This window comes from Drosophila mojavensis, unplaced genomic scaffold, assembly GCF_018153725.1.
Source record: "Drosophila mojavensis isolate 15081-1352.22 unplaced genomic scaffold, ASM1815372v1 contig_277, whole genome shotgun sequence".
Classification (NCBI taxonomy): Eukaryota; Metazoa; Arthropoda; class Insecta; order Diptera; family Drosophilidae; genus Drosophila; species Drosophila mojavensis.
The window spans coordinates 1,641,480-1,666,243 of record NW_025318822.1 but is presented as its reverse complement, the minus strand read 5'-3'; the positions used below and the strand labels follow the sequence as shown (position 1 = coordinate 1,666,243).

The following is a 24,764-nucleotide window of genomic DNA, read 5'->3' as shown; positions in this document are numbered from 1 at the left end:
GAACTTGTATTTCAGATATTTATTTCAATGGCTGCCAGATCTATTTTGGTTTATTTAATCCTAATTTCTATATTGCTTATGGTCTCCATTCTTCTTTAGTTTTTGCATTGCAAAATATTTTCGCACACATATATATAGCATGTGTGTTTATTAAAATTGTTTTATATGAAGACATCAAAATGCACGCTTGAAGTTTTTCGATCATATCTAGTTATTTAAATAAATTTTGCAATTGAAGTAATAGTTGGGTATTTGTTTTAACAGAGGGGTCTCATTTGTAGCTTCTTGCATTTTTCCTTTTCCCATTTCTATTTCTTTTTGCATTTATCGCCGCCTTTTGACCTGGAGGAATGTAAATTAGTTGTTGCAAATGGAAATGAATGAAATGAAGATAAGCGATCTACAAAAAACACATGTATATTATGAGTTGAGATTTTTGGGGAACCAAAGAGTTATCAAATAAAGTTCTAGTGTTTTGTAATAATATTGCGTTTTAATTTAAAGCGAAATTAATTTAAATTGCGTAATACACGACTCACTACTTTTGAAGCAGTTCGCAGATCAATAAATTATATCTGTTTTGCAAAAATCACGTTCAACGTTTGGATCGATAGATCAGCTGCTGGATTACTAATATATATTTAACTTTCGTGCAGATATCAATACATTTTTGTTTTAACGCTCAAGTTATAGAGGTGCAAAAAGTTGTAGTTCTTAGGATTATTCGAAGTGACATAATATTATGACGTTTGCTTGTTTCAAATTCACAACAATGACGCGACTCGAGCTTCATCTTTCATCTTATATGTAATAACGATTTTTGCAAAATTGTTCAATTCTTTTAATTCGATAAATCGAAATGAAATATTACTAACTACGAAGCGTTGTATAGCAGTAGTAGTTTTTTTATGTGAATTGTATCTAATTTTTTGAGTAGATGTGTTTTTGTTTGTTTGTTGTTGCTGTTGTTTGTGTTCTACGTGGGCTGTATGGTTGACTTAGCCGTTTATTGGATGGATCTACTTCTGTGCATCGGGAATCTCAAAGTTAATATCCATGTTCATTTCACGAGCCAACGAAACAATCTGTGCCAAATGCACAGCCATGTCGGCAGCCTTGTCTAAATCATCTCGGGCCAAAATCTTCAATCCTGAGTTGCGGATCAATTCGCGAGCCTCCTTCACTTTAGTGCCCTATAATCAGAGACAATTTTTAATAAGATAATGCAATTTTCTCTCAGTTAAACGTATTCAAATTACCTGTAAGCGCACAACGATCGGTAAGTTAAGATTTAAATCTTTGGCAGCGGCTATGATACCCTCGGCAATAACATCACAACGCATAATGCCGCCGAAAATGTTAACTAACAAACACATGACCTTCTTGTCGGAAGTGATAATCTTGAATGCAGCCTTGACTGCTTCAGCTGTGGCGCCACCGCCGACATCAAGGAAGTTGGCCGGTTCACCACCATACAACTTGATAATGTCCATGGTGGCCATGGCCAAGCCAGCACCGTTAACCATGCATCCGATGGTACCATCTAGCGCAATATAATTCAAATTGTATTTGGCCGCTTCGACCTCTTTGGGGTCCTCCTGGGTCCAGTCACGCAAGCTGAACAGCTCCTTTTGCCGGAACTCCGCATTGTCATCAAAACGCAATTTGGCATCCAGGGCAAAGACTATAATTGATAATTGAAAAATTTATTTAAAATTTAATTCAATTTATCATGTTTAAGTGGATTTTTGTTTAGTAAATTTCCGTTGAGCTTATATTGGGTGATTTTATGTAGTGTGATTTCAAAGTGCAACCATATATATAAAGCAGTACTTACAGCCTTTACAAGTCAGCATCACGCAGCATTATTGACGTTATTATGATATAGATGAATTATGAGTTAGTTAAGGAAAGATGACAAATGTTTTAGTAGAGTTAGTTATCGTTAAGAGTTCGGCAAGCTGACAACTTACAGCCAGTCATGGCATCTTCCGCATAGGGATTGATCTCAACTAACAGTGCATCCTTCTTCACAAACAGCTTGTAGAGGTTAAGCAGCATATCGACATGTTCCTGTGCATTTTCACCACCCAGACCGACCTTGTCAATGACGCGGCAGGCCTGTTCTTTGGTCAGTCCCTTGCCAATATCAATTGGCTCGTAAATAATGGCATCGGGACTATCTCTGGCAACTTCTTCGATATCGACGCCACCCTCCTTGGATGCGATTAGTACGGGTCCCTGATAGCAATGAAAATCTATAATAATTCTGATTTTCTTTTAAGCACATGATTGTGGAACTTACATTGAAGGCGCGCTCCAACATGACAGCAAAATAGAATTCACGGCGAGGAAACTTTCGCTCGGCAACCATTACCTTCTTACAGAGGCGACCTGCTTCGCCGGTTTGCTTGGTGACCAACAGCTGATCGATCATCTTCGAGGAAATTTCCTCTGCTGACTTCGGACTAGACGACAATAGACAAAAATGATTACCACTAAAGTTTATAAGATATACAATTAATACTTACTCGAAGACGACACGAACGCCGCCCTTAAGACCATTTTTAAATGTGCCTTTACCACGTCCGCCAGCAAGAACTTGGGCCTTAAGCACCAGATTATCTGTCTTTAGTTTTTTGGCTATGTCATGAGCTTCTTTGCCATTCTTTGCAACGGCGAAGCTGAAAATCAAGAAATGAGTCATCAATGAGAAAGTTTTGTGGCTCCGCATTTATGTTGCAGAGTACTGAATGTAATAACTGATAATAATGTCTACGTCAACGATTCTTATCAGCTGAATAACTGGACATATGTTTTGTATTTATAGATATTCGTCTTACCTCAAGGTTATTCAAATTGTAAAAAACTGTTAATAAACAAATTTTTATATACATGCTGCTTAATCTTTTCTGAAGTTTCTCTTTGTAGGGTCAATGTTCAAATTCAATTTTGTGAATCTTTATTAAAAAACAATATTTATTAAATTTAATATTTTTTAGTATATATTTATATAAGGACTACACTCATGGTCTACTTTAATACGTGACAACATTAATTCAATCAATATTTATTTAACTTTATATGTTGAGGTTTTATAGAATGCTTTAATATATAAGGAATATTTATTGACTACTTAAGGAATATTTCTAAAAAAATGTAATATTTTCAAGTGTTTAGGCAAGTTATGAAAATGTAAAATTTATATAGTATATTATTATCAATATCTCACGAGCTTTCCGTCTATTTACTAATATTTACATTAAGTTAAATGCAAATCGTAATCTCGTTTTATATACAAATGTATATATATTAATGATTGGAATGCAAAAGTCAAAGTCCGTGAAACAGTTGCCGTAACATTAGCTTGCACTTTGTACCGTACTTTATATTATTTATATATTTAAATATGTATTTGCTATGCACTTACCGAGGCGTCGGGATGTTACTTTCGTTCAACAGCGTATATGAAACATGTTCCTGAACATTTAGGTTCCTCAACTGCTGCAGTCCGATTGGCGAGTATTTCAGGATCTGTACGAGAGGGAGAGAGATAGAGAACAATATAGTAATAAGCAAAAAGTCACGAGTTTCTGATTGGAAATAATTCGGGCAATGGCATGACGCATGAAATAAATTCGAAACGATGTCTGTAGGTCATAAACAAAAGTCGTTTTTTGCAAACAAACAAGTTGAGGGAGACGCGACAAATATAACGGCATTTCATCATGTTAATCAAATCTAATTCACATAGATTAAATTTTTAATTAGTGGGCTCGTCCGCGATAGCAACAGTTGTCAACTATGCCCACGGTTCATTGATAAAAGAGATCAGTTTTGAATTTGCCATTCAAGGTCCCATTTTCACCTTACACAGAGTCGACCATTGCGTCACACACATACATACGCACTTTTCCTACGCATAAAAAAAGCAACAACAAATTGATCGCAAACAACGACAGTCAGGTGGCTTTTTGTGCAGCGCTCTCGTGAGAGCAGCGTTCACCTTGTCAATTTGTTGTTGGTTTTAGGTGCTCATTCTTGCAATTATGTAAAAGTACCACGGCAAATTATGCATTTGCTAATGTTGCAGCACACTTACCTTTGTCACCGTTTTGGGGTTTATTGTTTCAACAAAAGTACCCCCTGCACGCGCCAAAAAAGATGCCATTTTTCGTCTAAAATGAATGAAACTAATATGAATTTGTTGGCACTTATTCCAACACAATCTACTACTCACTTCGGTCGCCTTCTAATATGTATTCATTTAATAAATTTGTTATCGATGATAATTTTAGTATGTTTTATACGGGCACACAACTGTAAAACATCGATGTGTCGATAGGTAGCTAAGTCGTTGCTCGAGTGAATCAAATCCAATGACTTTAAAGGGTGAGCTGATGTGATTTACATGATTTGATACAAAACAAAATTATATACCTTCCATATGTGTAATACCAGTTAATATTCACATAGATGTTTTGACTTTTTTGTGTGTAACGTTAGTATCCCGCCAACTTCAGTGTCGCCTATCGGGCCTATCGATATTCAAATTGAATAAATTCTCGACTACTCGTACTGTCGCGCGCAAGTATAAAATACAGACGTAGATGGCATTTATATATAAATGACGTTTACATGTCACGTCATTAATATTTGTTGTTTTTTAGTACGACAACGTAAGACAATAATTTTGTGGAGAGTACCCGAATCAAGTATACCTAAAATAAAATATGGACCATAAAATTGAGCACACACACGATCCACAGTTGCAAGAGCCATATCAATCGGATTCCCCTAATCATACCATTGTGAACGAGAGTCCTCTTGTGCAGCACCTGCTTAACCATGTAGGCGAGCAGAAATATCTATTGAAATGGGAGCAGCATGCAAGATATCAGCAAGAATTACAGCTGAAAGCAGCTTTACAGAAGCAGTGCAGTTCACTCACAGATAACAGAAAGCTGAATGCTATGTTAAGAAATGCCAATTATGAGCTTTCTGTGCTCAAATCGCAGTTGAACCCCACAAAATCGGAGCAAACAACCCAGCTGAAAACTGTTTTATATAATGAAGACACTTTGATTGCAGCTAACAAAAAGCTGCTTGCAGAGAATGCTGAGCTAACTGCGACCCTGGAAGCTAAGGAGCTCCAGCTATCCCGTGAGAAAACTAAGACTGAGCAACAAATTGCACAGGTAAAATACATGTACATATATATGTATGTATACCTAGCTTACAAGCTTGCAATATTTATTCAAATTTCATTTAGCTGAAAGAAGATCTAAGTCGTGCCGATCGCGAATTGAAGCGGTGCCAGACTCATGTGCTTGCCATAACTACGATCAACGAAATGCTAATAATTGGGAATGAAAAACGCGACGATATAATTTATGAATATAAGCGAAAGCTGCACAAATTCAATAACTTAAGCATGTCATCTGATTCTGAGTCGCTATCGGAAGACAGCTCTGTTGTAGAGGTAGAGCAAGAGGCGCACAAATCCCTAGGAGAGAAAACTGAGAACTGTATGGGTGAGTAGGCAAACTAATGCATATTTGTATCAATAATATAGATATATTCAAAATATCCAAAGAAACCTGTCAGGGCTTGCCCCGTAACACCAATGCATCGTCTATTCATTTGGGAACTTATGCCCAGTTTCGTCGACATTTATCTGAGGTAGAGGAAGAATCGACCGATCAGTATCTGTGTACGCTTTGTGGCTGTCGTTCGAGCAGCGAGGGTGATCTTAAACTTCACTTGTTTGAGAAACATGAAATGGAATCGCTGTCAGTGATGTTGGATAAATGCTGTCTGGATTAGTATTTTGAGAAGACTTGTGAAAGTGAGAATCTAACATAAATACCATTTTGTATGCCGAAGAAGTTTCCGGCTGTAGACGAGGACTCACTGGATTACTGGACATTATCCGATCAGTTTCATTTGTTTATCGAAATGAAATTGTTGCATTTTTGTTTACTTTTTTATTTATTCTTTTTTTTTTTTTTTTTTTTTTTTTTTTTTTTTTTTTGTTTTTAGCTTGTTATGGTTGGACATACAAAAAAAAAAAGGTTACATCATCACATACAATTAACATACATACAAGAGAATAAATAAGTTTAATAATTCTAATAATTCGACAAATGAGTTTAGAATATTTAACTGAGTTCACAATCTGGCAAACGTACACTGAAAGAAAGCACGCCGCATTAGCGCGCACTTCGATTGGCATACTTTCTATACAGTGTACGAAATTGTTTAAATTTTAAGGACGAAAGTACGAAAATTGGGCAAATGCTTTACTTGAATGGGCTTTGACATAAATGGGAAATCAACCGCGGCATTGATTCGCTGCAAACCTTCAAGGGAAGCAAATGCATTTTCATGACGCCGACAGAGCCCATGGCTCAGATGTATAGATCCCGATCCTGATGCACAGTCCAGAATCGCTTCTCATACATGAGCATGGGCAGAGCCAGCCGAATAGACAGATAGAATACAATAGATAGATACATTAATAACATTGCAATGTTTTTTTTAGAGTTGCATTTTCCATTGAACTCTGTGCGGAAAACACAATGAAAAATGTGAAGAGAAAAAAGAATTTTAAGAATATTTTCAAATGCTGCTCGAAATCAAATTGGTTATGTAACGAAATTTTGGCAAAGCTTTTGGGATAGCAGCAAAAGCAAAGTACCAAAAATTCGATACATAACAAAACATGTTGATTTCGAGCCTTATAAACTTGATGATGTTTTGGGAATCACATATAACACTTAAGCGAACAAACGTAGGAATATACAATAAACATTTAACACATATTTATCACATAGATTTACAAATAAACACAAAGACTAACACAGAACGAAACGAACATAAAACACATTAAAAACTAACATTCGAAATTACATTTCTGTTTTAAAAACAACTCTGCATGCCGTCACTTGAAATGAATGTAAAATTTGAAGCCTGGTGCCAGACCGGCGGCTCCCTCAGCTCAGCTCCACAGCTCTTCCCTAATACTCCAAATTCGCTTCAATCATCTGAAGCACTCGCTGCCGTCCGATTTTGTTCCAGAATACATGTGGCTCAGATGAGCCCGTCACACTACGTGGCCCGCTATGGAATAAATATTGAAAATTTATGTGGTTTTCCGATTTATAAAAGGGTTGTGTGAAAAGTTAGTAATAAAATACTAAAATTTATAAGATTAAAAAAATAGCGTGTATGATTTCTGTCTTTCTATCTTCTATAGCATTACTAAATAAAATTTCTATCAAATAAAATTAATATGAATACGTTAACGAGAGTAGTATAAAAAGTTGTTAGCTTAACATTTGTTTCAAATTACGTTTCAATCTGAATAAATGCGAATAGAATCTACAATACATACGATTTTATAGGATGATAGTCTAAAACGGTATCTATTTATATATGTATAGTATGTATATTTATATTAATTCAATTTACATAAACTTAACAAAAATTAAAACACTTTTTTCTTCGCTAAAAGACATTTACTTTTCACACTACCCTCGTATATATTAATTAAGGTGCCAATATACTCTTTTCGTTTACTGCACAAGTATTAAACATAATAATTGAAATATTACTTAAGTTACATTCACAGTTCTAGCTGACAGATAACTTACTTCTGGAAGCAATCGAATCGCACGACGCCATTCTCGTTGATCAGACAGGAATGTATATCAATAACTTTCAGGTGTCGCCCCTCGTTGCGTATAAACTTGTTCAGGCGCAACACCTTGTCGCATGTCTGCTTGTCGTGGCGATAGTTGGCCAGCGGTGCGAGCGTGGTCAGCACAGGTACGAATCTACGGCTATGCATCTCCTTCACCAGCTGACGGAAATCGTGCTCGATCTGCACTAGCGGCCTGCCACGCATTATATCCACGGAGCCGATATTAACGATGATTTGCGTCATCTCGGGCAGCTCGACAAGTCGCAACCGTTGCCTGGCCGCATTGATCGTCTGTCCAGAGATGCAGAGTCCAGACTGCAGCACCTTCTCGTCTATTTATGGGTCGATGCGGAACCAAACACGTGAGCACACAAATATCAATACCAATACCAATACCAATGCAATCCATATTACACTTACACTTCTTGAAACGGCACTTCAGCTCCATGCGTGCCAGATATAACAAGAAGTCGTCGCCCAGCAGTGGAAAGTCCAATAGATATGCATCATAGTCCGAGTTGATGGTGAACATGGAGTCATGTTGCGATGGACATGACAACGTTGTTGGCGTGGGTGTGAAATCGTTTCGCCTCTTATGAGTGTACTCCTCCAGGTGTTTCAACTGCTGAACTACTTGATGTTGTTGTTGCTGTTGCTGCTGCTGTTGCTCTTTGTGCTCTGCTGGCGGTGCTGCCTGTAACTGTGCAGGATTCAAAGTGTTCGAGTAGATGTTGCTGCTGTTGCTGTTCTTGAGAGCATTGGGCTGCGGTAGCTGATACTGATTGTTGCTGCAAATGAAAAATCGGTAGATATGGATACAGATACAGATACAGATACATATACAGATATAGATACCGATACCTATACAGATACAGATACAGATACAGATCAAGATACAGATACAGATACAGATACAGATACAGATACAGATACAGATACAGATACAGATACAGATACAGATACAGATACAGATACAGATACAGATACAGATACAGATACAGATACAGATACAGATACAGATACAGATACAGATACAGATACAGATACAGATACAGATACAGATACAGATACAGATACAGATACAGATACAGATACAGATACAGATACAGATACAGATACAGATACAGATACAGATACAGATACAGATACAGATACAGATACAGATACAGATACAGATACAGATACAGATACAGATACAGATACAGATACAGATACAGATACAGATACAGATACAGATACAGATACAGATACAGATACAGATACAGATACAGATACAGATACAGATACAGATACAGATACAGATACAGATACAGATACAGATACAGATACAGATACAGATACAGATACAGATACAGATACAGATACAGATACAGATACAGATACAGATACAGATACAGATACAGATACAGATACAGATACAGATACAGATACAGATACAGATACAGATACAGATACAGATACAGATACAGATACAGATACAGATACAGATACAGATACAGATACAGATACAGATACAGATACAGATACAGATACAGATACAGATACAGATACAGATACAGATACAGATACAGATACAGATACAGATACAGATACAGATACAGATACAGATACAGATACAGATACAGATACAGATACAGATACAGATACAGATACAGATACAGATACAGATACAGATACAGATAGATACAGATACAGATACAGATACAGATACAGATACAGATACAGATACAGATACAGATACAGATACAGATACAGATACAGATACAGATACAGATACAGATACAGATACAGATACAGATACAGATACAGATACAGATACAGATACAGATACAGATACAGATACAGATACAGATACAGATACAGATACAGATACAGATACAGATACAGATACAGATACAGATACAGATACAGATACAGATACAGATACAGATACAGATACAGATACAGATACTATACCATCAATAATAATGAAGATAAGTTGAAAGAACTTGATCCCGATACTACTCTTGCATAACTCAGCAAAAATATGTAAAGTTAATTTACGTCAATTAAATTAATAAGTTAATCACACTTACAGATGCTTCCAGTTGTCATGATAGACACCGTTGGGCGCCAATGCAGCAGCCGTGGCCAGGGGCTGCAGCTTGGCCATCTTGACAGCTGGCGGCTTTTCGCTCGAGTTGAGATTAACATTGAAGTTGGGTGGCATTCGCCGTTTGTATTGTGAGCGCCACAGACGTGGCGGCTCCTGTGAGTACACCATGTGGTTGTTGTTGTTGTAGTGGGTGTTGTTGTTGTTATTGTTGTAATTGTTTCGACTCTCACGTTGGCGCTGCTGCAATATCATCTCGTGAAGATGGCGAGTTTCCTCAGTGGGCTTGATGTTAAAGATGCGCTTGCCGGACTCACAGCACTCGGCCGTGACGTGCGGAATGGTTAGCAGAAAATCTGTGATGTTGTCGTGCACCGGAAATGCAGTGCCCGTCAATTGTCGATACTCATCTGTATTATGCAGATATATGGGTGCAAATATTAAATATATATCAAGCAGATCTGATGAACATGGAAATGAATTGGTCTTGAAAAGCCACAACAATAAAGAAAGTAAATTGATTTTTCTACTAACTCTATGAGTAAATGATGTGTTGAAATGTCCACTATAAATTGTGAAAAACTTGTGGAACTTAGAATTAATTAAAAGTATAATAGAAATTTAAATACTGCTTAGATTACTGCAAAGATCTTAAAACAAATAATCCTATATAACTATGCTTGGTTTATAGTTTAAAGAGGTTATTATTCTGATTTAGTTATATTCAAAAATTAATCAACAAAAACTTTATCTTACAAATACTTTGAAAACGTTATTTCTTAGTCGATAATATCCGATCGCCTCTTTGATCACGTGACTTATGAAATAAAATTTGCACTGACTTTGCTCAAATTATCTTTATCACTGTTCCTGTATTTAAAGTTTCTACGGCTTAAACTTACTTTTGATGCTTGATATCGTGATACCATTCTGGGCATTAGCCAGCAGTATGGCGCGTATTTCAGCATCAATCTCGGGGTGCTCGTCACGCACCCCTATATAGGAGCTATCCATGATGGTCATGTCGGAGCTGAGGGTGCTCGATATGAGGGTCGATGAGAAGAGTCGCGCTACAATTTGCAGCTCCTCCTCTGCCACCTGCGTCTGCTTCTGGCTGATGCGGCGACCAAGTGCTGGCTGTAGCTGAGCGGCTGCTGTCCGAGCACTTGCCAAATTCTGGCGTGCTGTGAAGATCCTTTTAAATTTGCGCAAATAGGTAACTTTCTCGTCCAAAATGGAGCAGTCCGCGCGGACAAATATATTATAGAACTGCCCAGTGCCACGTTGGTGGTTCTGTTGGCGTTGGTGTTGTTGCAGCTTGAGCAGCCAGTGCTGAAAACACGTGGTCAGCTTTTTCTTCAATGCCGTCAGGCGCTGGTTGTAAGTGTTCGGCACGCTGTGAAATTCACTTCTGAATGTCGCCATCGCTGTGACGAAAATGAGTTTCTCCATTCTCCGCTGCGTTTGCCATGTGCTGCGCTCTATTGTTCTCGCGCTCACTCTCTCCATACATCATTTCTTCAGTGGAGAGTTTCATCCTGTGCGTGTATTGGTAGCGATCAATGCAATTTGGCAAGTGTGCGATTAGAATAACGGCAGTTGATGAGCTTTTTTGCTTTGGCAGATTTGCTTCTGCAGTAGGGTTACTCACTATTCGAATGCATGAAATTACACATGTATAGGTTTGGAGACATTTTTATGTGTATGTACATTAGAATGAGGAGTTACTGTACTTGAAGTGCTTTTTTCCTTTAACTTTATCAGTCCGCGCAGGTGGGTGCTTCACTGTTAATAAATAACTTACCCATGTTACATTTAAATATATGTATGTGTGTATGCATGTGAATACAAAATACTTATGAGCTGCCGCATTTGCCTTTAGCAGGATGACACACTATTTATCCCAATAGAGTAAACTATTCATTTGGTATTCTGTGAATCCATTTATATTAATATTCTGAAATTAGTTTCATTCGCTTTTCGAAGACTTTTGCAGGTTTTTATACGAATCAATACGTGTTGGCAAGGTTGCATTAAATAACTGCACTTCAGTAGAAAGTGAGCTTTAACTGTGGCTTGTATACTATAAGCATAAGGGTGTTTCAATGCTTATATTAAAATAAGAGGATAATTTAAGTACTATACATATTATAGAAACTCATAATGTATATAATATTTTGAAAGTTAAGAGCAATTTAGTCTTATATACAAACATTTGCAGACTTTTTTTATTATTTTTTTTTTAGTTCTATTTATTAGCTTAGTAGCTTAGTAATATATATATATATATTTTTTTTTTAACTTAGCTAAAGTTCTTGGAAATTAAATTGTTTGCTTGTAAAGCATTTGAGGCACGTAGCACGTATTCTTTAAAATATTTTCAACACTTCAGTCGTAAAATAAAATTACCTGACAATTAAGCCATAAAAAAGCATTAAGCATTAAGCATAAAAAAGGAAAACAACAATTTTGGTCGATCATTTTTATATTTAGCTAGATAGGCAAATTTTATGAATACATGCTAGATCATTTTTTTTATATCTTTCAGGCTTTATTATTAATGTGATAAGTCGCCTATAATTGAAAGCAATTGCCACCTTTAAGCCTATAAAATATTTGGAATCAGCTGCTTATGAAATTTTTACGTTGTTTGGCAGCTGGTTTTTCCAGCTCTTCGGTCAGACAACGCTTAAAAATATTAAGCAATTATGCTATAATAAAAATACCACGTGCAACGCCAATCTTGAAATTGACTACCGTATAATAGATACCCCTCTTTCCTTATCTTTATCTCTCTCTCTATCCCTTTCTCTCTTTACAACTCCCCAGATGATTATCGAATAATTTCACCTGGCTGGATGTGGAGGATAATCAGACAGCTTTGATGGATGGTCCAGACACCCTCTCGGACAGTGGCTCACGAATCAGGAAAGAAAGGAAATACAGCAGACAGCAGGCAGAGGAAGAGTGGGAAGAGAGAGAAAGGGAGGACGGGAGAGCTGTGCTTTAAGCCCATTTACCAAATCTCTTAATTGCAAAGGAAGCTGCAGCGACGTGCCAAACAGTAACGAAATGGGCAAGAAACATGTGCTGGACCATTTGCTAACACATTTTCGCATGTTTGCGATTCGATTTCGATTTGTATTTGCAAATGTAATCCCCCTTGAAGCTGTTTGGTATAGGGGGAAATTTATTCAGTAAATTCGTTTGGAGTGTAAATCAGGAAAATGCTGAAGCAAACTTTCTGATTGCTCAGCAATATTTTGTTTGGTTTGAAGTAGATTATTTTTCTTGGAAATGAGAGGCGGCGAGAAAACAGCCTATGCGTCGGCAAACAACCTATATCTGGGGAGATCTTATTTTATATATTCCTATCTGACAAGCACATATTCGAATTTAGATTTCAGATCATCAGCATCATCTCGCAACAGTCAACAGTCACATAATTAGGCAATCAGTTCTTGGGCCCTATTAACTAGCTAGTAACTCATTCAGTCAATCAGTCAGCTGAATCTTTGTTGTCTGTTGAATGACATAATCGATCAATCACTCAAGCAATTATTTTGAATAGTCAGACAATCATTGTTCGGATAGTTACTAGACAGAGAGCCAGTTACTTGCCAATCTGTTTAACTATATTTAAACACTTACTCATCTCATAAGTACTTAGTCTACCAATCGAGAAGTATGTAGTTCAATCACTCAGTTTCACATTCAATCAGTTATGGAGTTGCTGTAATCAGTCATTCGAAAATTTATTTCTCATGCAGTTCAATTGATCAACCACTCAGGCTGTTCGTCAATCAATCACTCATGAATTACTCACTCAGTCAATCTGTCAATCACTGGCTGGCTGCATCTATTGAAGATTCGTTTGACAACTTTGCGGGAGCGCGTTGGAGCTTTATTCATTGTCGCCTCTACGCATGGGCGACGCTATGCACGACTTAGCATATTCGCATAAATTATGCAGTTACCCGACCATAGAGGGCGGCACTCCAACATTCGCATATAGAAATATCCAAATAGTTGCAATTACTTAACTCAATTTATGCAAACAAACTTTGTTATTGGAATGTTGGAATGCCGGATTGTTGTGGGTGGCCGACACCTGCTGTCGCCTGTTGTGTTTGAAAATATTCGAAGCATTTCGAAAAATTCAATATTGAAAGCCAATTGATTTCCATCTGTTAACTGGTTTACATTTTACAATATGCCGAAAGACAATGACTTCTATTATACTTTGAAATACAATATATGGTAATATCGGCCTATTCGATATGCTGAAAACGTGCCAGACTAAATTTCATTCGCTCAACGGATTTGAACGTGACGATCTCACGTTAATTTATCTAATATGTATATATTTTTTAATTTTCATTACTTTAAGTACTGACAAGAAGTAATCTTATAAATTTTTATTTTTAATTAATAAATTTATTTATTATAATTTTTTTTACTTTTTATAACTATTTTTATATTTGATTGTAATACTGAAATATATTTTCTAGCATTATATTTATCTTATCATTTACTTTTTTCTTTTATAAGATTTTTTTAAATAACATTTTTTACCTTTTCCGTTTTTGATTGTTGTTTCGTGGTTCAATCTGTCTTTTCCTGCAATTATCCTTATTGCTTTGCTTTCCGGCTGAAGTAACATCTGTGACCATCCTAGCAATCCATTCAATTGGGTCAGAAGCAGCAAAAATGCATGTAATAAGAGCTCTTTGTGCTCATTGGCTAGGGGATTATGAATGTGCGTGTGTTCTTAACTGTAAGTGTCAAAGTTTTTCATATATATTAATAATTTGATAAATTACATTTTGTATTTTTAGTTACTCTCTAAAAATTGTATACAAAACTTTTAAACTAAAATTTCTTCTTTGAAAAATGCGCCATTTCAAACCGTATATTGTTTACGTGATTGCATTACGATATTCGTAAGACATGCTGCTATATAACGCAAAGACAATTTCTTTGTTTTCCCAAAAGACAGAGAGTGAGAGATGCAGAGCAAATGCAATTACGTTTTGTTTGACTTTGTTGTTTCACACTCGCACGCACATACACATTGCTAACACATACTACAATACACTGTTATCGCTTACAATTGCAGCTGCAGAGCCAATGCAAGAGAAACAACCACAATTGCCAGCGATGAACAGTGGTTTGATATAATGACTTTCAGCTCAAAAAGTTAAATTTTGAATTTGTTCCATATGTTGAAATATAAAATATACAATAAAAAGCTTATTTTAGGAATTCTTTAATTATTTAAGCAAGTAATCAAATATAAATTGTTGAACTTTATATGCATATGTTTGCAGATCTTCAGATTTACCCTTAGAGCACAAACAATGTTACACTGTGCGTTACTCTCTCCGTATTGTGCGGGCGTTTTACGCTCTCGCTCTCCGGCTCTCTTAGGTTTGTGTGAGACACTATGTCGCTGTTTCAAGCTGAGCCGGTTTTTCAGTTATTCAGTTACTTTCTGACTTTGTTGAACGAACGTTGTGCGAGCGGAGCAACGAATTAAACGGCGTAAGCGCCAATAAATGGCGCGCGTTTGTGTTTTTTGCGTTTCGAATAACAACAAATACTATGCAAAATAATTTATAAATTTCAATGATAATCAAACGAATATGCATGCTAAATAGCAACGACAACAGCAACAACAACAATAGTGAGTGAGTGTATGTGAATGTGTTAAAGTGCAATAAATAAAAGTGCATTGCAAACAACAGCAACAACAGCAAATAAGAAGAAGCCTAGAAAGAAGAAAATAAAAAAAAACGTCAAAATGACGCGTGAAGAAGAGGAAGAAGTGCGCTTGTTGCTGTCGCGTCACCAGGAGCGCATCATGCTCGATCTGGGCAGCACGGATCTAATAGCGGTGCTCGTCAAGAACTCCGTGCTCAGCCAGTCCGAGGAGGATCTGCTGCTGAAGACCACCGTCGAGCCACCGGGCAGTGCGCCATCTAGCGTGGGCGCCTTGACAAAGCGCAAGCTCAGCGCTGTCGCCAGCAGCAGCAGCGGCAGTGGCAGCGGTGGCAGCGCTAGCGTCAGTGGTGTAGGTGGAGACTACAGCTCCAGCCTGGCTGGCTCCTCGCGCAGCGCCAGTGTCAATGGTGACCATGCCCAAAGTGACAATCGCTCGCTAACGCCATCTGTGGGTGGCGGCGTCGGCGTCGGCAGCGCTGCTACTGAAGCTCTAAACGATGCCGAAATTTTGCGCGTCCAGTGCGCCAATCTCATCGAGATCATTGCCAAGAGCGGCTTTGAGAAGTTCAAGCAGTTCTGCTATGCCATCGAGTGCGAGTGTCCGCAGCTGATTGAGGATTTAATTAACGATCGTCTCAAAAGCGGTAAGTGACTAAATTTCTAATCAACTCTGCACGCCACGCCCCACAGCCCCAACAGTCCCATCCAGAACATGGAACCTGTTCCACAATCGCGTTGGACGCTTTGCCAATCGCGATATTATTGCCTCTAAATTATGCGCGTAATTCCGCTCGATCGATTCTAAAAAAATTTGTCTCGGTTAATTGGTATTTTTTCGTTTCGTTCTTTTTTGTTGCTTCGCATGGAATGTTGGATTGTAGGCGTGGGTGGGCGTGTCCGTTACGTGGGCGTGCTGTTAATAATTGATAATATCTGAGATTATACGAGCTTTTCGCTTTGGCTCTATGCTAATTTTTTGTTTATGAAGTGAGACAGGTGACACTTGACAGCCTTCTACGGAGATCGTAGCTACCTGAGCTTTAATGCTTTTTTAATCCACACCTCATAAATACGATGCATAAATAGTGAGAATAAGAATTAAAGAATTTGAGACCGGCCAAAATTTTATTTTTCTCTGAAGTTTTATCTTCTCTATTTATATTAGTATAAGATATAAAGATGTTTTTAAAAGTACTTCCGAAATAGAAATTCTTTCAGAAGTTATGGAAAATAACTATCAGTCTGTATTTGTTTTCGGGTATTAACCAAACAAATGCCTGTTTTTCTGTCTTCCCTTGAATAGTATGATAAAAACCCAGTGAACGTGCCGCCTAGTGATAGCAGACTCATTTTTAGATTAGTCATACATGCAAACATATGTATATAACCTGACTAATGTAAAATCTGTAACTTCTTCTGAAATATATTTTGTGGATTTCTTATAGCTGAGATACAAACTTTTAAGCAATATGTCTATTGTTATATTTATCGCAATATCTTAATATTGACTTTAAGATTATTTCTTTTTATCATCAAACTAAATTAAGTAAACTTGATCACTTCATTAGGCTAAATGATCTTTATAAAATCATCTATCTAACCTGATCGCTTGTAAACTGGTGCCAAACTATTTGATCTAGTTTATAAATAATTTATCTTCTCCAATCCATAACGATTCCATCTTAATCCAAAATTCGCACAGCTGTTAAATGGAAACATCTATGCGCTGATTCATTGATTCATTGACCCACAACCGCGACTAGCTGAGACAAGGGAACGAAACGATTCCAGACTTCAGTTCGCATGTAAATTTCTCTGAAGAACTGTAAATTATGCCAACGTGTGGAACAGGGAATCGAGAACAAGATGAACAAGGGAGCAAGGGCAGAGGCGGCAGGGACGGCGGAATAAAACGAAATTGAGACTGAATCGCGCAGCTAGAAAAACAAAAACAACATTCATGTTAGTAGCCAGGCAAAATATAAACTATTGTTGTTTCGTCTCCCTCCCTCAACCTCTTTCCGTCTCTTTCTCATTGTCTTTGTTGTTGTTTTTGTAGCTGTGCATGTGTATTTCCCTAATGAAAACGCTGTTGGCTCGCAATGAAAAAAAAAAAAAAACAAAAAACAAAAATAATCAGACTACATACTACACGATACGTGTTCAAGAAAAAAAATAATAAAAAAATAAAGAAAAAGAAATAAACCAAACAAGATCAAAAATGAACTGCAACTGTAGCAGGATAACCTGACAGACATATGGATACCCTATATTTGTTACGAGAGTAACTGGTTGAAAATAATTTTAAATACGAATTTTACTGAGGGATGTAAGGATGCTGTCAAAATCTGATTTATTTATTAGAAAAGTATTATTACAATTAATACAGGTCTATTAAGATATTAATGCGTTTTAGTAAGATTTTAGTATAATATAATATCTTACATACATATTTGTTCTATAATATAGGTTTCTCCGTACACACAGAATTGTTATAATATTATATGTAAATACACTCTACACTTTTCTTTATCTGTACCTATTTGCAAAACTATCTACCTATATATACCCCTGTTTTATCCCATTTTCTGTGTACTGAGTATAAATAGTGCCAACAGCAGCAACAGAAACAACTGCAACAACAACAGTTTCTGCTAAAGCCCATGGCCAATGTATAGTACATAAGGCACTCGATCACGTTTTACGATTCTGGCCACGATTACAAGAAACGCGTTACGCGTGGTCCCAATGTCCATGGAGCCAACTTCTGTATGTATGGATGTCTGTCTGTGTGTGTGAGTGAGTAAGTCTACAACTGCCACAGGGTTTTATTTTTTTCATCGTTTTTCGTTTTTCATCTATGTATACGCTACACGTCTGGTTCTGGCTCTGGCTGCTGGCCATTCATCATTATGATCAGCCGCCTAGCTTCATAATCATAATACTTGTGCCTGGGAGTTGTGTGTGCGCGAGCGTCGGGGTTGACGTTTCGCTTTTACTTCTCTTCTTCTGTTTGCTAATTTCTTGTACGTGCTCTTCTTGTTTGCTATTGCGCTGTGTCGCTGTCGCTGCCGCCGCTGCACTATGGGGAATTTTGCCGTTTTTCGGGTATTTAGTCATTTTTGCGAAGTATGAAAATTTATAATTTTTTTATGTTAACATCTTAATAAAACTCCAAACTTTAAGGTACTGTACCCAAAATGTTGAATAACAGTCCACTGTTAAGCCTAACAGCTGTTAAAGTCAGCTGTTATCTTCGAAAAGCATTTGCCTTCAGCTTACAATTTGTGTTAGCCGATTTTCAAATCATCGTTATTCAATGACCAGACATTATTTTTGAGAAATTTAAAAAGGATATGAATTTTTAGGGCTTCTACTATGCGTTGGCTTAAAAACCAATTGATGTTTGAACTTATTTTAATCATTTATTGTATAATTAGCAAATGTTGTCAAATTTCATTTCTTGTAAATAAAATTAAACTTTGCAAAGACATATAAAACAGCCACCAGGGCGCACCAGTGTAATTCCAATTGCATGTTATAGAGTAATCAATTGGGATCTTAGTGCCTTTGTCTCAATGTGCACTTTTGCGCACAACCGGCGCAAATCAATTTTTAGCAGGTGACTATGAGCTGACCTGTGTGATATTTGGCTCAATGAAAAAGGCAACTCTAACCAAGAAATAGTAATTGTGATTTTGAAACTAAATAAGACTAATATTGATTCAACTTATAAATGATATTAAAAAAGCAAAAGCCGCTTTTTTTGCCAAAATATAAATTACAAATGGAAGAAATGCAGCAGGAACAAAAACTAGCTGACAACTATGAATGACTGCCTATGACAGCAAATGTTTATAAAAATAATTGTTCATTTGAGGCAGATTATGGAAAGTACTGTTCATCCTGTAGGCTTTTTTGGTAAGGGAAGCGTCTGATTTGCCCAACCAGGTCTATAAATCAGACTAATTTCATCATGCATGAGAGCATGAGAGCAGAATCCATAATTTCGCTGATGGTTTTTAACAATGGATACATCTGATCAGATTATTTCTTCGGCAAATCTTTAGAAAAGAGTTTGAAAGCATAAAGGTCGCTGTCTAATGAAGTTGTACGTATTGTATTATGTAAAGTTGAAGGCACAATTAAATCAGTTGAAGAACCCGAATTTTTTTAGCGGATCAATATTTCTGGCTGATTTGGAACTCGAAACTGAAGAAAACTAATTTCGATTTTATGAAAGTTCGATTGTTTTCAATTAAAATTATTATTTTAAAGTATGAACAAGCAAAATTCTTAAAAAAAAAAAAATTTTTAATACAAAATTTTAATAAATTTTTTTTGGGTGGGCGGTGACACGCCCATTTTTCTAAAATATATTTCTGATGGTATACATATTAATAATACAAAAACCGGATCAAAAAATCTGGCTTAGTTTTTAAGTTATTAATTAATACCCGATAATTTGGATTTTTCCCCATAGTGCGCTGCTGCTGCTGCCATTGCTTGCCTCTGCTTTAGGTTCTTTAGCTCTTTGGCACTGCCGCTCCCTCAGGTAGAGCTGATGCAGAGCCAGTTCCCTGTTCGTAAATTACAATTATTTACAGCGCGTAATGTTTACCTGCGCCTCAGCCATTCCCGTTTTCTCTCTCGCTCTTCATCGTTTACGCTCTTCTTACGCTCTCGCTGCTCGTTTCATCTGTCTGCGCTCATCTGCGGCGCTCCCTTTTGGCACTGTCTTTTGCATTTGATAATTTATGCAGCATAATCTGCTCGATGACGTTTATCGTTTGCCATTTCCCCCGCTCTTCGTCTCTCTCTCTATCAGCTGTTGCCACTGCTGCGCTGCTGTTTTCTTCGCTCTGCCGCTTAGTCGTTTCGCTTAGCGTTTCCCTTGCTTTGTGCGCCGCTCTTATCGCTCTTGTACGTTGCTTCTTGCATGTGTGTGTGTGTGCGTGTGTGCCTGTGTGTGTCAGCTCTGAGATACGTTTCCTTTTATGTTTATTTGTTGATTTCTTTGATTTCGCTTTTTTATGTGTATTTATTCTACCTCCACTCAACTTCATTATGAGGTTCACGTTCACCTTTTGCTTTCTGTTTTGCTGCTGCGCATGCGCATCCTGTTTTTGTGGCCGCCTTCGTGATTGTTGTTATTGCTGTCGCAGTCCTACTTATTTTTGCCTGCTGCCCCTCTCATTCTCTTTCTGTCTTCCTATCCGTTTCTCTGCTGCTCTCAAACCCATCGAAGAGTAGGTTTTTCATGACGCGTTTTATTTTGCTACGCTGTTAACTTGGATTTTCCGATCGACGACTCTTTCGTTCCAGTTACAAACTCAGGATGTGTCTGGCGCCATTAAAGTATTGGCTTTATGCTTACTGGCCAGGCCAAATAGTAGGTCGTCGTGCCTGTCCACTTGCCAGTGTTTTTTATTGTTATTGTTTCAACTCTGGTTGTTGCTATTGCTGTTGCTGTTGTTCTTGTTGCTGTCGTCGTTGTCTTGAACTTCATTCGACAGCTTGGCTTCAGCTGTTGCTCACTCCTCTTTCTCAATAGTTTGCAACAAGGTTGATTGGCTTGTAAACACTCTACAAACGGGTTATGAACGTTTTTTTCTCTTTTGTTATTTATGGAAATGTGCTAAAAGTTTGCTGATTGCTTGAGTTTAATGGGTCTGCTACGATATGACAGTTTATATACCCTGAATCCGTCTGGGATGGGAATTCAGGGTATCATGGTTTTCCGAAAATATACGCAACAGAAAAAACGAGGCCTGGTATATCCCATTAAGTACACTATATTCCTAATCAGGGCGATTAACTGAAATTGATCTACCCATGTTGTGTTTAAAATAAAATCAAATGAATTTCGTAAGCTACAAAGTCTGAAGACGTTTTCAGATCTTCGGCTGTATTAAATAGTATAGCTTATTATATTATAATTTTGTTAAGTAATCCAATTATTTTTTTTATCGATACTAATCATTACGCTCTGAAAATTGCATTACGAAAGTGCATGTCAAACAAAAGTTGTTCAACAATAGTTAGTCTAAGTGAGTGTATATACTATGTGTGTATGCATTCTCAGTGAAATAAACCATAGTTATTGGAACATGTCATCAGCCTTGCATACAGCTCTGGGTATTTCCTAGCCGGGTATTCCCGATTAACACGTTCTGACTTGTTCCCTTTCTCGTTCTTATCCATTTACAACAGAATTGGTTGAAGCTGTTGTATTTCCAGATAAGAGGAGCATAGTAAAAACGTAGCCTGATTATCATTTATCTATAACATAAAGATATTCTCCATAAAAGAAGTAATAAAATGTATTTCAACTCGAACTGCTTCTGGGTGGCAAAGTAGATCAGTTTCATATTAATAGAGAAGTCGCCTGATTACAACTCAGCTTCATTAGGGACAGTCGGAGCAAGATCTTTATTAATTTCGGTAGCCGTCAAAGCTAAAGCCTGTTTCCCTCTTCCTTTGACATGAATTGTGGGCATTTACTTTCAACTTCCATCGTCCAACTTCCAGCTTCCAGCTTGCAACTGCTGCCGATCGTGTAAGCCGCTTACCCACACAACTGTCACGCCATCGGCGTTTCCCTTACGCTCTCCCATTTTGACTTGTTTGCGTCTCTTTTGCCGATTGCTCGTTTCTACGCTCTTTCGTTACAACAAATCCCCCGAAAGGTGTGACTCATGCAAAGTTACGATTCGGTTCTGTAGTGGCTGCTCAACCCGTTCCCCCAATGCAGACTCGCCGCTCACTTGATCCCAGACTGGCGTCTGTGCCGAGCAACAACTGTTCTGTGGTTGTGTTCGTTGTACCCTGTACCAATGAGAGGTAAATGGATATATTGGTAGGTGTGTATAAGTAAATTTAAAGACATCATATATATAAATATACACTGATCATATATAAATCTCAATTTGCTAAATTTTATTTTTTAAAATACAAAATATTTTTAAATTGCAAAATTTGAATTGATAATATTTTATAAGAGAGGCTATTAGAGAATATGTATATACTTTACAGTTTGAAGGAGAATCCAGGTGTTAATTGGTGTTGCTTGAACAGTTTGTTCGATTTCAATTATATGTATGTATATTAGATAGAATAAAGAGAGAGCGAGAGAGGCTGTATATCATTTAGATATGTATATATTTACATTTTGAGCTATTATCCATATAGTATTAATCGATGTTGCTTGATTAGTTACTTGCTTGATGTCATTTATTTATAATATATTGCAAAATAATTAAGAAATATACAAGCTGCATATCACTTAGATATTTACATATTTAGAGATCCAAACAGAATCCATATGTTAATTGATATTGATTGATTAGGTAACAACTTGCGAGACATATGGATTTATAATATATTTGAAAATAATAAACAGATGACAACACAAAGTTGATTGCTTAATTGACTATAAATTGTTCACTTACTAATTTTAAGCTACTTATTTAGCCAAAATTGTATCACAAAACTCTGCATTTGCTTTGTATGTAAATGGAAAGCTCACATTTAGTACAGGGTATGCTTCGACAGATCATCTATGTTTTAACAGCACACGGACTTTTTAAATTGGTTTTTTTGTGCGACCGGCTGTTGCTACTACCGCTGCTTATGCCGCTGCTGGTGGTGCTGCTGGTGCAGCTGATAAACTTGGCACAAGTCGTTAGCCTTTTGCCAGTTGGCTGATGTTGCAGACCCGTCAGATGCAGACTTGCAGCCGCTCTAACTGTTTCGGTTTCCACTGAATAACAGCAACAGCCGCAGCAGCAGCAGCAGCGACATCAACAGCAACAAGAACCACAGCCATAACAACAACAAATCCGTTGTATTTACTGCATTTTGACCTGTCGGACGAGAGAGAAAGAGACAGCAAATGAGGGAGAGGGAGAGAGAGAGAATGCAGAAAAAAACTCATCTGCACTCACCGCATGGCGTGTAAATGCAACCTCCTGACGACATGAAATGTTATCTGTGTTTTTTTGTTCTTTTTTAAGATTTTTTTACATGATTTTTCTGTTATTTTTACAAGTCATTAGCTTTAATTTACACACGCACTCACACACACAGAGTCAGAGTGGGAGAGAGAGAGAGAGACATAGACATTTCATTCATAGTTTCGATGACGGCGTTCTGCCTCATAAAACGCAGCTGGCGATGCATAAAGTTGCACTTAAAAAACTTCTTCTTTTCCTTCTTCTTCTGCCTCTTCTTCTTCTTCTACTTCATTGGTCAGATACTTGATTATTGATCATTGGATTGATCGGTTTCCGTTACCTTTTAGGCATTATTAAAATGCGCTTTCAAGCTTGGTGGTATTTCTCTCTCTCTCCCTCTGTCTTTCTTTCTCCCTCTCTCTCAGTTGTTGAAAATAATGATTGATTGGTTTGATCAAAGGCTGACCCTAAACATATATGATATATGTACATGTGTATATGTCTATATGTTAAGCAAATGTTTGATTTAACGCTTCGTTTATGTTGATGCATTGAAAGTAAATAAATTTTCGAAGGGTTTCTCATACTATTTAGAAGTATGTAGAATGCCTTTCGATTATGTAACTGCAGTTCGTGATCTCAAATATACTTGTTAATAAAGCAACTCAATCTGTTTCTTGTAAAGTATTATTAATTTTTGTTTTTTTTTTTTTTGTTTTGTATTTCCACTTGAAATAATTATTACCTGTTTTGATTTGTATGGCTCTCTCTTTGTGAAATAAGTTTGGGCGTTTAATAGATCTGGCCTTGATTTTAACTACATACATATACATACATATATTCAAATGAATGTTAGCCGTAGCAGGTAATTTCAGCTTTGCTATCCTCTTTTATTTGCTCATTTTCGATTTCGCTACAGTTTTCGACATTTAGTGGGCCGTTGAGTCATTATCGTCTCAAGATCGCAACCTCAAAAGCCCACCAACATTTCAATAAAACTTTTTTTCTTTTATTGTAAATGAAGAAAGAAAGTTTGCAACAAAAAATTGGACTTTGTTTTTCTGCCTACTTCTTCTTCTTCTTGCTGAAATTGCGCTCATTGTCTAGGTCCATCCAGGCTCGTCTTTTAATGCGTGTTTTACATGGTCAAACGTAGCTACGTCTCGATGTTGGAAAATTGCCAAATAATGATCGCCAGTCCAAAGGGGAAAGTGCATGTAATTTGAAAATAATTGGAGCGTTTTCAGCTGGAAAATGGAGCAACTTGAAACTCCAAATTCTTTCTAGG

The 24,764-nt window shown here is 37.1% G+C and overlaps 4 protein-coding genes across 12 annotated transcripts in view; 2 read left to right on the top strand and 2 right to left on the bottom strand.

Moving 5' to 3' along the window:
• Nucleotides 1–473: 473 nt before the first annotated feature.
• Nucleotides 474–4,332, bottom strand: LOC6574059 (succinate--CoA ligase [ADP-forming] subunit beta, mitochondrial). Of its 3 annotated transcripts, XM_032728315.2 has the most exons (9): nucleotides 4,241–4,332; nucleotides 4,103–4,178; nucleotides 3,431–3,534; nucleotides 2,532–2,684; nucleotides 2,306–2,468; nucleotides 1,974–2,241; nucleotides 1,838–1,840; nucleotides 1,260–1,684; nucleotides 474–1,193 (listed from the first exon to the last, which is right to left on the bottom strand). In XM_032728315.2, the coding sequence occupies exons 2-9, from the start codon at nucleotides 4,169–4,171 to the stop codon at nucleotides 1,020–1,022; spliced, it is 1,359 nt and encodes a 452-aa protein (XP_032584206.1). In that variant the 5' UTR covers nucleotides 4,172–4,178; nucleotides 4,241–4,332; the 3' UTR covers nucleotides 474–1,019. The 3 variants fall into 3 exon arrangements, with proteins under 3 accessions (XP_032584206.1, XP_032584207.1, XP_032584208.1); XM_032728316.2 differs by lacking the exon at nucleotides 4,241–4,332 and having other exon boundaries at nucleotides 4,103–4,223; XM_032728317.2 differs by lacking the exons at nucleotides 1,838–1,840; nucleotides 4,241–4,332 and having other exon boundaries at nucleotides 4,103–4,223.
• Nucleotides 4,333–4,454: 122 nt separating this feature from the next.
• On the top strand, nucleotides 4,455–5,986 carry LOC26528720. 2 transcript variants are annotated; one of them, XM_044008239.1, is made up of 4 exons: nucleotides 4,455–4,591; nucleotides 4,671–5,198; nucleotides 5,273–5,534; nucleotides 5,597–5,986. In XM_044008239.1, the coding sequence occupies exons 2-4, from the start codon at nucleotides 4,734–4,736 to the stop codon at nucleotides 5,824–5,826; spliced, it is 957 nt and encodes a 318-aa protein (XP_043864174.1). In that variant the 5' UTR covers nucleotides 4,455–4,591; nucleotides 4,671–4,733; the 3' UTR covers nucleotides 5,827–5,986. The 2 variants fall into 2 exon arrangements, with proteins under 2 accessions (XP_043864174.1, XP_032584209.1); XM_032728318.2 differs by having other exon boundaries at nucleotides 4,455–4,606.
• Nucleotides 5,987–6,066: 80 nt separating this feature from the next.
• On the bottom strand, nucleotides 6,067–11,247 carry LOC6574058 (maternal effect protein oskar). The gene is made up of 5 exons (XM_002000080.4): nucleotides 10,700–11,247; nucleotides 9,781–10,207; nucleotides 8,126–8,493; nucleotides 7,656–8,037; nucleotides 6,067–7,122 (listed from the first exon to the last, which is right to left on the bottom strand). The coding sequence occupies exons 1-5, from the start codon at nucleotides 11,220–11,222 to the stop codon at nucleotides 7,020–7,022; spliced, it is 1,803 nt and encodes a 600-aa protein (XP_002000116.4). The 5' UTR covers nucleotides 11,223–11,247; the 3' UTR covers nucleotides 6,067–7,019.
• A 4,302-nt stretch (nucleotides 11,248–15,549) lies between these two features.
• Nucleotides 15,550–24,764, top strand: part of LOC6574054 (tight junction protein ZO-1) — a 116,315-nt gene continuing 107,100 nt past the window's right edge. For all 6 annotated transcript variants that reach the window (XM_044008268.1, XM_044008267.1, XM_044008273.1 and 3 more), the window contains exon 1: nucleotides 15,550–16,165. In XM_044008268.1, the coding sequence (XP_043864203.1) occupies nucleotides 15,601–16,165 (565 nt within the window). In that variant the 5' untranslated portion in view covers nucleotides 15,550–15,600. The remainder of the gene's footprint in view (nucleotides 16,166–24,764) is intronic.

Bases quoted from the DNA above. Each gene is read 5' to 3' on its own strand.
- LOC26528720 (XM_044008239.1), top strand. From the start codon at position 4,734: ATGGACCATAAAATTGAGCACACACACGATCCACAGTTGCAAGAGCCA. The intron at 5,199-5,272 runs GTAAAATACATG...AATTTCATTTAG, and splicing joins CTGAGCAACAAATTGCACAG to CTGAAAGAAGATCTAAGTCG. The intron at 5,535-5,596 runs GTGAGTAGGCAA...AAATATCCAAAG, and splicing joins GAAAACTGAGAACTGTATGG to AAACCTGTCAGGGCTTGCCC.
- LOC6574059 (XM_032728315.2), bottom strand. From the start codon at position 4,171: ATGGCATCTTTTTTGGCGCGTGCAGGGGGTACTTTTGTTGAAACAATA. The intron at 3,535-4,102 runs GTAAGTGTGCTG...CCTCTCGTACAG, and splicing joins ACCCCAAAACGGTGACAAAG to ATCCTGAAATACTCGCCAAT. The intron at 1,194-1,259 runs GTAATTTGAATA...CTCTGATTATAG, and splicing joins CGATCGTTGTGCGCTTACAG to GGCACTAAAGTGAAGGAGGC.
- LOC6574058 (XM_002000080.4), bottom strand. From the start codon at position 11,222: ATGGCGACATTCAGAAGTGAATTTCACAGCGTGCCGAACACTTACAAC. The intron at 10,208-10,699 runs GTAAGTTTAAGC...TGCATAATACAG, and splicing joins CACGATATCAAGCATCAAAA to ATGAGTATCGACAATTGACG. The intron at 7,123-7,655 runs GTAAGTTATCTG...TTTATTCCATAG, and splicing joins CGATTCGATTGCTTCCAGAA to CGGGCCACGTAGTGTGACGG.